We start from the raw sequence: 12,899 nt of genomic DNA, 5'->3' as shown, positions 1-12,899 counted from the left end.
AATTCTACTTCAACCTTCTGCATAAAGAGTTAAATAACACCTGCACTTACCAAAAAATCACTACCAGTGCTCAGATTCTTCTCAATAAATTTAAAGCACTCCATAAAAGACTAAAAATACAACCCCAGAAATATAACAACAGGTTTGCTTATCTCTATGCCTTACCTAAACTTCATAAGTCTCCAATAAAATTCAGGTTCATAGCTAATAGTACCAAAAGTTATCTCAAAGAAATAGATTATCTCTTTGCACAAAAACTTCTTATGATATGTGACCTAATTAATAACTATGATTTTGAGGGTCTGCATTGCAACTGGATGATCTCTAGTAACGAACTAGTTCTTAAAACTATGAATTCACTTAAAATAGACCATATCCAATGCTACGACTTTGAAAACCTCTATACATCTCTACCGCTTAAAGAAATTTTTACAAGTTTACTAGCTCTTCCAGATTTATTTCCGCAAATTTCTACCATTCTCAGCAACGAAAAAAGGCAACTTTTCCTCACCAGCGTGCTCTTCAATAATTTTATTCAATTTGACAATAACATCTATAAACAAGTACAGGGAATCCCTATGGGCGGTAATTTTTCAAGCTCTGTCTGTGAATTATTCCTGTTTATCAAAGAATTGACCTATGTCCGTTCACTCAGTACAGAAGAACGAATCTTTTACCAACACATCTATAGATATATTGATGATGTCATTGCATTTAATAACTACAACAAAATAGAAGTAGCTAATATCTACCCTGCATGCTTAAAACTAAATAAAACAAATACAGAACAGCATAATGTAGTCTACCTTGATTTACATATTATAGATTACAATTTTATTAAAGTTTGCGACAAAAGAAGAGAATTTAATTTTTCCACACTTAAACTAACTAACTGGAATTCAAATATTTCCAAAAGAGTCATACTCAACACAATTTATTCACAGCTACTTGGAATAAAAAGGATCTGCAATACTGCGAACCACTTACAAGAAGAAATACTATACTTCGTAACTATTTTGAAAAGTAACTTAATTCCTCATAAAATAATTAAAAATACCCTAACAAAAGCTGGCATTGGCCTTACCTATTTTTAGATTTTTTGAATTAGATAATGATATTTTATGCCTAAAGCCCGAAGGACGGTTTAAAATGGATGACTGATTCAGAGAATCTAATGTAAAAATGTACAGATAATTGTTGTTTATTCATTCTCTTTCCTCCAAAATTTTGGCATTTTACTTTTAAATACTATTGTGTAAATAGTTTTAAATTTCTATAATGGCCAATTTTACTGCTTTTATGAACAAATCGGGCCTTTTCGTTTTTCATAGTAGCTTGATCGCCCGCTAGCTTGAAGAATTACGACTTTTTTAACAAATGACTGTTTTTTCTTTTTACTCTTGCTTTTGTGGCCAAGTTTCTGTAGTTTTAGCTGAATTAGCCATTTTCACTTTCAGTCACAATTTTTTTTCCTTCCAACTACATGTCAGGCGCCATTTTTGAAATCTTTTCACGTTTTCCGACCCCCTTCGATAATAGGAGACGAGTTGCAGATAACGGACAATCTCTTCGTATTGGCTAATGCCCACAGAACTTCGCTCCCCCCTAAATACGTCATACGACTGAAGTACACAGAAGGGAATTACAACCACTTTTCAACTAGTTTTAAGAGGGAGAGCTCTACATCGCCACAGGTCAGTTTTTTGTTTCTTTTGTTACAACTTTTTCTTGGTCTTAGCAAGACCCACTTTGTTAGTTATCATCTTAATTTTCTTTTATTTTAATTACAGATTTCTAAAAAAATATAAAATTGTTAATCTTTAAGCTTGCAGGCCCAGCCCGTATGTTTTTTGTATATTTAGGACTAATAGCAGACCGCTATTTATTTTTGTTTTTATTTTGATTTTAGTCTAGATTTAAGATGTTTCGGTATAGTTTAACATATTTTAACACCTTAATGTGTCATTTTGTGCGGACGCGTCGGGAAATTGGAACAGAGAATTGAGAGTATATTCGGACAGTCGAGCATAACTTGAAAAAGAGGAGTGGAGGGGGCGATAGACTGTAGCTGTTCTTTAGATTTTTCCGCTAAATAACTGCTTTTGACATTTCGATATGTGCATCATATAAAAATAAACCAACGGAATAGGAAAATATTCTGCTTAGCAGGCACAATAAAACTCTTTTAAGTGTTAGGCACAGTAAAACTCTTTTAAGTGTTCATAAACAAATCTCGAACCGAACATCAAAATTAATTATCTCTGCAAAATATCGCAAATGTTATTGTGCAATACATGCGCTGTAATTCTTCCCTACATGATATTACGCAATCAGATTCAACAGCTGCCAGTATTGGGAGAATAAAGAACTAAATACAGGAAAAGGAAGAGACTTACCAATACAGGGTGCTTTTCATTCTAATTTTAAACAGACTGCGTTAAATTTCTGGAATTGAATCATTCTTTAAAAAAAAAAAAAAAAAGATCTGTTGCTTGTTTTGCAGCGAACTGTAACAGTTTCAATATCCGAGATTTTGTGGAGAAAGGGGAGAACCTCCCAACCGTCTTACTGTATAACGTATTGGCCAAAAAAATGAAATTATTTTGACTATTCGATTACTTTCCCTTTATTCAAGCCATTCCGAATACTATTAATTAGAAACTAATCTGTGTTAAACCACAAACATTTTTGGAAGTTTACTATACTTCAGCAGTTACTGCAACTATGTTATTATAAGCATTCATACATATGCTCATAATATAAGCATAACAATCATAATAAACACGAATATGAACTGACCAAGCGGAACGAGAATGCAAATTATTAAGATCTTGATAGAAATTCAAACGTGTGTAGTATTTGGGTGAGAGGACAAGAATGCCGAATGCACTGGAATTTTCTCCTGCTTTCGCAATTCTTTGACCAATAGAACGACGGGCACCTGTCAGTACTCTCCGTGCACACCAAAGGTTATGTTAATGCAGAGAAAGGGGGAAAAGCTATTTCGGGGAGTATGATTCACCATCTGACATTCCATATTAGGAAGAAACATTGTTTATTTAGCTTCGGCTTTGGTACGGGGAAAAATTGCGCATTCATTTAAAAAAAAGCACTAAAAACAAAAAAAATAAGGGCTTTAAAGAAAAAGTAAGCACCTATAAGGGCCTTTATATTTTATTTTCAAATATAAGGACGTAAAAGCACTTATAAGGACCGCTACGAACCCTGTTTATAGCAGAATCGTATGGAATTGCGACACTGACTGTGTATGATATACGGAAAAATAAAGAAACGCTGTTGAAATTTTACGGCAACAGTGATTCTAACAACAGAAATCTTTACATGAGGCAAAATTGGTAAATCTCGATACTGTCTTGTAAGAGTGATTCCGGCAGCAACAGAGTGATGGGGTACCAATTTCAGGACTGCTCCTGAGAGAAAAGGGGAAGCAGATTCTTGAGGATTTAAAAATAGAGGAGCCTAATGTAAATTAATATAATATAATCAATTTATATATTTAATAATAATTTAATGCCTATAATAAATTATTGTAATAATGTATATAATAATTTAATTAAATGTATCTAATACACCTTATTTATTTTGCACTTTTAGTCTCAATATTATGATTTATCTTTTCTGTCCTGAAGTCTGCAAAATCCTAAAATCCGCACAACCTCTGGTCCTAAGCTTTCTGGACTTCTACTGTATTCAGAACTCATTAATCGACCAGTTTAGTGTTTCAAATACTTACACTTTGATAAGTTCTCTTTGAAGTGGTAAGCAAAAGAGATTAATATTTTTTTTTCATATTTTTTACATTTCTAGAGTGATTTATATTAAAAAATTATTATAAATATAACTAAAATTTTCTAGTCCTGAATACATATAACCAAACTGCCTTCTTTCATGTGAAATTTTGAATAAATTAAAACATAACTCTTGACAGTTATGTATAATTTACTACTGTGTGCTTTACTTCTGGAAGACTTCTGATCAGATTCCTGTTTTTATGAATTACCCCTCCCCCCATGTAACACAGGAAATACTATATTCATATATTTTAAAGTTATCCTGATACATTGATGCTATTTGTTTATTTAAAACCACGAAAAAGAAGAATAAAGGAAATGAAGATATATTTACAACATCTATAAAATAGCAACTTAATACTAATAAAATTACAAAATATTTTAAATAATGAATGATGAGTGAATAATTCTAAATATCAGAATTACAGGATATTTAACATTTACTTTCATATATGATATTTGAAATGCTAATCAAATCATGCTTTCAGGTACAAAATTAAAATGGCATTTTATTTTGAAGTGATGCAGCAAGCTCAAGAAGTATTTTGTAGAAATTTTTACTACAGTCAAATATCTATCTAACAAAGTCGCAGAATCCCACAAAAAACTTTGCTAAATGGAGGTTATGACAAAATATAATGTAAGATGAGAATTTTAAAAAATTTTAAATGTGAAATAGTAGAAAATGAAATAGAAATGCAAAATTACATAAGAAAATTACACATATTCATTTTGAAAAATAATTTATTAATTTGTTTTGATTGCTGGAAATAATATTTTATATCCTAGCAAGTCTCATTTTTTAAATGTATGGAAAATGTCTTCTGGCACATTTTCTTCAAACTGAAAATTGCACCATAAAGTATCAGACATATTTAGCAAATCTTCTGGAAAAAATTTTGTACGTCTATTTCCATTAACTTTTTCATCATCATCAAAAATCGTTTTCTGGCTGCTATTTTTATGCTCTCCAATGTCATCTTCAGTAGGAATTCCAGAGGTCTCAGCATCATTATCTAGACATAAATAATCTAGTAACTGTTCAATATTCCTTAACTGTCTTCTTGATTATAACAGTAGATACATATTTTTCAGCTCCTCATCTAGCCTATTGTCGTCATCGGCACTACTATTATCATTACTAGTTTCAATCTGTTTGACAAAATCAGCTTTTCTGAAGGAATTGCAAACAGTTTCTTTAGTGACATTATTATTCCATATTTTTGCAAGATTTGATATGCAGTCACATGAACTTATTACATATAAAGGCCATTTACTTTTAGTTTCCATGAAGGCTATCTTCAAAATTCATTGATGATAATGCATTCTTAATACTTTTTATAAGCCCTTGCACTTCTGCAGTGGCATTTAGAGGAAAGAAAAAAAACCCCTAACATTTTTTATACTTGGCTTTGATATTTTAAGAGCACTGCAACTGTCTATTATTAGAACAACTTTTTGTTTCTGTATAGCCAAGCATTTATCTAAATGCTTTATAGCCACTTTTTTAAAATGTCCAAGGTCATCCATGAGTTCTTGTTGAAATCATAATATACTCTAGTGATTTAAAACCTCTGAAAGATTTTGGATTTTTACTCTTTCCTGTAAGTAAAGGATGAAATTTTTCATTTCCTTCCATATTTGCACATAGAGTACAGTTATTTTGCTTTCAAAGCATTTCTCTTTCTTGAATGTTAATGTTCCCAAAGGAAAACATTGATAAAATAAGCTGATTATGCCACCTATGAAGACATATTTTTGGCTTGTACATTTTCATGATTTCTTTTAGGTTTCGATATGACACAGTTGTTTTCATTAACATTTTTGTTTTCGCCATATAAAATTTTTGGAACTACTGCTTTTTTTTTTTTTTTTAAATTTTCTCCAGCCACCTGTTGCTTGCATGAAATTCACACCATCTTAAATTGGCAGTGGAAAATTTGAATAGCAATGGCTCTGCTACCATATATTTTTTTCTCTCACTGTGTGCAACCCTTTTAATATTGCTTTATTAGTGTCTTGATAAATGCATCTGGATGAGTGGAATCACAGCTTAGCAAAATTTGGTTCTGATTTTTCAGGATAGCCTATAAACTATTTTACAAAATACCAAATTTTATGGCAATGCCTTTTTCCTTACATCTTCATTTCATTGAGAACCAGCATTTTTTCTTTAAATGTTACACATTTTTGTTTCAACACTTTTATCATTCCACACCAATCTAACTCTAAAAAGGATTTGCAGCATAAAACCACAAAAAGCAGAAATAAAAATATTGTGCTGCTGTTGCTTAATCTTAATCTGGTCTGCAAAACAAGATTGGGTGGAGAATTTTTTTACAATGAATATGTAAATACTTTCTTTTTCTTATAAATCATCCTTTTAAAAGCTTGTTAAATAGAGAGTGTACTTCACAATTTGCAGTTTTTTTATAAAAGAAAATTCATACCTTAAACAGAAATTCATGAAAAGTTGTGCTAAATAAAGTAATTTGTAAAACAATGATTTGGTGGTAATACAAAAAGATACCATAACTAGAAGTGATGCAATTTCAAGAGCAATTATTTATTTATCAACTGTTTTATGTCATTTATCACACAATTAAATTATGAATTCTATACTATTGGCGAAAATTTTAATCTCAAAAGCCTACATTCCTAACCCCCTCCCAAGGTCAAGGATATTCATGATAATCAAGAAAACTAAAGAATAGGTGACAAATTTAACTGTTTAATAGTTACAGTCACGAAAGCATACAATTTCTGAGCTTTGAAATGAGAAACGAATAAAATTGCATGCAACATGTATTCACTGTATTTATTTGTATTCATATTATCACTGTATTTATTTGACCCTGAAGTCGAGAAATATTTAAAATTTTCATAGCTAATCATACTAAAAATAATATACAAATTAAAAAAAAAATTCTTTGGCTTTACAAAATAAATTTAAGATCTTGTTACAAAAAGTACAGACATCAAAGATCATTACAAATATAGAATATTCATATATTTCTTGAAACATCTGAAATTTCAGCCTCATAAAATAAAAGTAGTTTGGGGAAGAAGGGTATTCAAGACTTACTGTTAGACACAATAAAAATAATCTTAGAGAAAATCTCTTGAAAGAATAATTCCGATCTACCTAAAGCTTTTAAAGTCATATACCTATCACACATTTTTGGAAAATTTTAAATACGCTAATTATTTCATATTAACTAGTTTAAACTTACTGTTATACATGTCAGCTGAAACATCACATACAGCAGCATTTGAAGTTGGAACGTCATCTTCAGAATCAGAATCGTCCAAATGATTCAAATCATATTTGATATGCAGAAACTAAAAAAACATGGTATATTTTCATATTAGAACAGTTTTATTTTTATTAATGAAAATAAATCGTTCTCTAGTTACTTAAAAGAAAGATAATATACAAAATCCTCCTAGAAAATAATGCTTCAAGTTTCACACTGTAGACAAGAAAGTTTTGTTTACATAACTGTATGAACACTCTTGCATATATGCAGTGATCATTCCAGTGAGTTAAAAAGTTTAAACAATTATTTTAATACTTGTAAATATTTATTCTTACAATGTAAAATTAAAAAATTTCATGGAATTCAATTTTTATAAAATAATTCTATTTATCTTGTATTAAATTATAGTACAGTACATTTAAACATATTTTAGAAAATGTAATAATATTTAGACATTTACAGTACACACAGACTTAGATAAGATTGATATTTTCTGCTAAGCATTCATAACATGCATACAAGTGGCTTTGGGTTCCAGCTTAAAGCATTAACGACTGATGATGCATTTTCACAATATTTAGTAAAAACACTTTTTTCATCTTCTGTATAAGCAATTTTTTCTTTAGCTTCTTTTAAATACTGTAGATAAAATTAATTGTTTCTGGAGAAAAAATATATGTTTTTCTACATTAAAATTTTTTATAAAAATAAATGATTGTTCTGATACTTTATTTTGAAAGTTTTTTCTCTTCATTTTGAGTAGATTGCATGCAAAGCACAACAAATTAAATTACTTTATGAAGACATGCAAGTCTTCTAGAAATATTAGACTGCATAATGGCATCAAAAGATTAGGCTGCTTTATTTTTTTGGTATAAATATGCATTTTTTAAAATCTCATGAAAACTTAATGTCAGTTGAAAGCAGTGTTTTTGGGAGTAAATAGATTTTAGTAAATAGTGGTATTTTCTTTTACAAATTCTATAAAACAACTGCCCCAAAATATCAAATATCCAAGACAATGGTTTTTAACATTGAAGGAAGCATTATAATTTATGAAGGATTGGATAAAACTGGTTACAGCTCATCTCTGTTTAAATATCTTAAATGCCAATTTCATGCCATATAAAGTTTTGTTTCAACACATCTTTCTATAGATGAGCATATGATACCTTACCTTATTTTGGTAGACATTCATGAAAAATGTTTCTCAAAGGAAAACCTGTTCATTTCGGGAATAAAGCTTGGTGCTTTGTATTCCTATGAAAAGTGCTTATATCATATTCAGAAAAATCTTCAAAGACATTGACTGATCTTGGACTAGGTGGAGATGTCGTAACAGATCTTTTAAGTGTAGTGGAAGTTTCCTCAAATCACTATGTATATTCCAAGAGGTACTCAAGAAAAGAAAACAAATCTGTATCCATAAAGTAACCTAAATTCATCAGAAATTACAACAAATGTATGGACAGCATGGACCTCCTGGACAATCTTATTGCGATGTATATAGAGTGCAAGTAAAAAGTAGGTGGCCTGTTTTTATGAATTTTATTTATGTAGCTAAATCAAATGCATGGAACCTTTATAAAATTGTTGTATAACACAAAATTTCTCTGTTATATTTTCAAAGAAGTGTTATGATAGGATTGCTGAAAACAAAGAAAGAATATTCTGAAAATTCATAGCCTTCATCTTTGTATACTGTTTGTGTTGGCCTACCATCTTTCAGAATTCAGCCTCAAGCAGAAAGGATCCCACACATCACATTAACAAATAAAAGATGCAAATACTGTGGTAGTCAAATGATAACTGTTTTGACTATCTGATAAATGTTTGTTATGTGCCTTTGTATAGCTTACATTAAAAAAATTTCCATGTACACCAAAAGTAATGAGTTTTGACTGATGTATTTTTGCAACATCTTGTATCTTCAACAATGTAAGCAAGTTTTTTGTTACATTTTTTTATTTTCTTAATAGACCAAAAAATCTACTTTGTTCATGTCCTTCAAGTGGCAGATAGTGTAGTTGTTAATGGGTTAACAGAAGAAAGTTGATATAAATCTACATGCTAGAAGCATGAAACATTACAATAAACTGAAATGGACTTTTTAGGGAGAAATATTTACTCTTTAAAGCATATGATACATAAACTAAAAACTGAAATCTAATAGTACTGCATTTGATATTGCAATTATTACACACTAGATGGTAAATTTGCAATTACGAAAGCTCCCATTTACTGACATTACGATTCACTAATTGACAGCACTTCTTATTACAAAAGAATACAATTTACATATTTGTTATTCAGGTACTTAAAAAAGGAAAAAAAAAATTCTCCAAAATACTTTTCTTTTAAATGAAAAAATGGCTACTGCATGAAACTACTGCATTTTGCATTCTTATTTCTATGAGATACTTAAAAAAATACAAATGGCTTCAATTTCTGGAGGCTTATCCACGGAGCACAACTCTAAAAATATACATATAATTTTAGTTAAATCTTGGTCATTATTTTTATGAAGGTTACATGGATTTAAAAAAAAAAAAAAGAAGGGCTGTGTTTTACATACATTATATCTTACAAAAATTATATGAAGCCAAATGTACTGATAAAAACTACCATCATCCTAGCATCATTCATTACTTTTACAAATATGAATTCTGAAAAACCAAAGAAAATTATGATTTAGACGAATATCTGCTGAATTTTTTCTCGGTCTATTTTACAGTTTTTCTTTTCCTTCGAACAAGAAAAAAACAAAAGAATGAAAAAAATTGTTTTTAACATAAATCCAAATATTTTACATAATTTCAATTAATTTAATGATTACTATAAATATCACATGAGACTAAAAATTTTTAATGCTGTTTAATACATGAGTGAAAATTATGTAGTGAAATGAGAGCAAAATAAACAATATAAATATATTTTTTTCTCAAAATAGTTACGAACATTTTTAATTTGAGATCTTCAGAATGAGTATAATAGTCCTGTTAACTGAACGCAAAATTTACATGATTCATTTTACATAACTTAACAAACTTATGGCTTTTACCACTGTGTACTCAGCATGCGCATACAGAAATATTTCTGTTTTTCCTACAAAAATTGATTTATTAATTTATTAGAAGGGTGCTCTAAATAAAAATTTAAACAATATGGAAATGAATTTATTTCAGATGCTAATTTAGAGGCTTTCTGAATATATATAATTGTGAAGGGAAAAAAAAGCATTGCACATAATTTTGTTAATTAACAAATGACAAAGTAGGAAACATAGGTTCTTTCTTTTGGCAATGTGGTTGGACTTTTGCGAGTCAGCAAATTCTTCGAAACTGAATGGATTAATGTTGCTATATGGAATTTGATTATCACATTATTATTTGAAAAAGGCAAGTGAAAATTTTATATTTTCAGTGTTTAATATTCATGCTTTCTTCAAGTATGTAAAATTTTATGAATGGTGTCAGTCTAATCAATTCCACATTCCAATGTAATGTTTAGCTCTTTTTTCCTTCATTCTTTGCGTATGCACCAACTGATTCATCATGGCATAAAATACTAAATTAATAAATTGAAAGGCTTTTGGTTTTGTATTTATATAGTATGCTTCTAATTTTTTATAGTTATATTGCTTTTTACTCAAATCAGGGATCGTACACATTTCCGCACACGAAAATTAAGGACATTTAAGGACCATTAATGAAAAAAATTAAGGACCTATAAGCAAATGGGAACCGAATAAATTCAATTAAAAATATTAGCTATGCTGAAGTTCACTTTTGTAATACCATCCTAAAAATAAAATAGATCCATAAGTAGGATGCGTTATTATTATACATAATTATAAATAAAGTTTGAGAATAAAATCAACTTTATGAAATTTATCAAGTAGCATTAAATATTTTACACTCATAATAATTGGACATATTTGAATGAAGATAAGTGACATTTTATTTGGGTTTTACTAACAGTTAGCTTTATGTTGACTTTTTTTCTTTTGTCTCATTTTGTCACATACTTGCTCAGTCTACAGGTTAAGTGAACAGTAAGTAGATTTTATGTCAAGCTGCATAGGTTAAAATGAGAAGTAAAATCACAATCAGCATGATTCAAAACAAAAGACTGGATGTTGTCGCCACTCCTACTCTCCTAGAGAGAGATCAGAACAAACCCGGAAGGTCTGATATAAGCACGGTTTGCAAGTTTTAAAAGTTAGCTGGGCTTTGTCTGACGCAGTTACTGTCATAGCTTCTTGTAGAGTTCCAGGGTTGTAACTCAGTTAACATACTTTAAGGTCCTAATTATCCACTAAAGTACCAGAGATGATAAGTTGTTTTGCATTATTTTAAAGTCTCACTAGATGCGAACAATAGGTTTTACATGAATTTTTACATTTTTGTGTTTTATCTTAGTGACCACGATAAGGGTTAATAAAAGTCAATAAATCGCTTTAAAATGCAGAGATAATTTTTAACGGTAACCAGTTAGTTATAAGTAATTAAATTAGATACAGTCAAAAGTCGTTAATCCGGACTCGTCGGGACTTCGGCGATTCCGGTTTATCGATTTTTCCGGATTATAGATCATCAGTTTAAATCTGGTAAGATGGCATGCAGAAATTATAAAATTAAAAATATGAAATCGTAATTTATGAAATAAAGAACAATTATGATCTAAAGGGTATCAAAATTTATAAAAAAAAAGCTTAATATTTATTTGTTTACTTTATTAAACATTTCTTTCAATGTAAGTTGTTTAAGTTGCTTCATTTTATGTGATAATACTTTCTCATTAATTCTATAAACAGATCTATAAACATCTATAAACAGATATAATTTCTTGTTCAGTTACTAAGTTCCGCTGTTCAAGTCCCGTTAATTGCTGTGCCGAGAATACCGACTAACTTGTCAATCGAATTTTTTTCGTTTTCACTAACCTCTCTGTCACATTCTTCATGTCTTTATCCATTTTTTGCAGCAATTCCACTTTTTGTTTGTTGGACATCGAAACATACTTTCATTTTGTAGATCCTTTGGAAGTTCCAGCATCGGAAATTCTATTTGACATAATCGAAAGTTCAAGTTTACTTTTATAAAATTGCTCTTACAGTCTGCAAAAAATAATAAGCGGGATCCAATTCGAAGATTAAGAAACAACACAATCATTAACATTAAGTGAAATAGATAATTAGATAATTTTAGCTTACACCGTCCGTTATACATTAAACGCGCAAGCGAAAACGTATTCTGCACTTGCGCACACACAGAAAGTTTTTAGCTTTGAGGTCCGGATTATAGATCATTCCGGATTATGGGTGTCCGAATTAACGACTTTTGACTGTATTAGATAACCTTAGTCATTATGGATTTACATGGGCACTATTAATTAATTTTATTTTTTAACAATATTTGTTAAAAAAGCAATAAACAATATTTGTTAAAAAAGCCCTATTAAAATCACAATCTAATAAAATTCCACAGTTTAAAATATATATATAATCAATTTATGACATATATTCTTAAGCGATATTAGAATAATTACACATTAAAAGCTATAAAATATTTGTGTTTTATAAGCAACAACACTCAACAAAATATTTACGCATTTTTTGAATTTGAAGCCTTTCCAAACATGTTGTCCAATTTATATCAATTTCCTTCTCTTTAAGCAACTTTTCTAACAGTTGGAACTTTGTCTAAATATGCAAGACAATGTTCTTACTAGTTTCTGCATGTTTTATCTACTAACCTGTCAACCTCTCCAAAATGTACCTATGAGGGTTTACTTGATCTGGTAAAAGTTAAATAGTCCAAAACCC

At 29.7% G+C, this 12,899-nt stretch overlaps 1 protein-coding gene across 9 annotated transcripts in view; it reads right to left on the bottom strand.

The window, feature by feature from the left end:
• LOC118187598 (putative ATP-dependent RNA helicase TDRD12) overlaps positions 1 to 12,899 on the bottom strand; it is a 342,589-nt gene that overhangs the window by 8,491 nt on the left and 321,199 nt on the right. For all 9 annotated transcript variants that reach the window (XR_015043602.1, XR_015043603.1, XR_015043601.1 and 6 more), the window contains one exon: positions 7,046 to 7,154. Coding sequence is in view for 6 of the 9 variants with exons in the window: in XM_085825776.1 (XP_085681902.1) it covers positions 7,046 to 7,154 (109 nt within the window). In the remaining 3 variants the exon portion in view is untranslated. The remainder of the gene's footprint in view (positions 1 to 7,045; positions 7,155 to 12,899) is intronic.

This window comes from Stegodyphus dumicola, chromosome 10 (genome assembly GCF_044657685.1).
Source record: "Stegodyphus dumicola isolate Sdum_Otavi_A_Nest chromosome 10, ASM4465768v1".
Lineage (NCBI taxonomy): Eukaryota > Metazoa > Arthropoda > Arachnida > Araneae > Eresidae > Stegodyphus > Stegodyphus dumicola.
The sequence above is the reverse complement of the archived record's forward strand: the minus strand, read 5'-3'. Positions and strand labels throughout refer to the sequence as shown.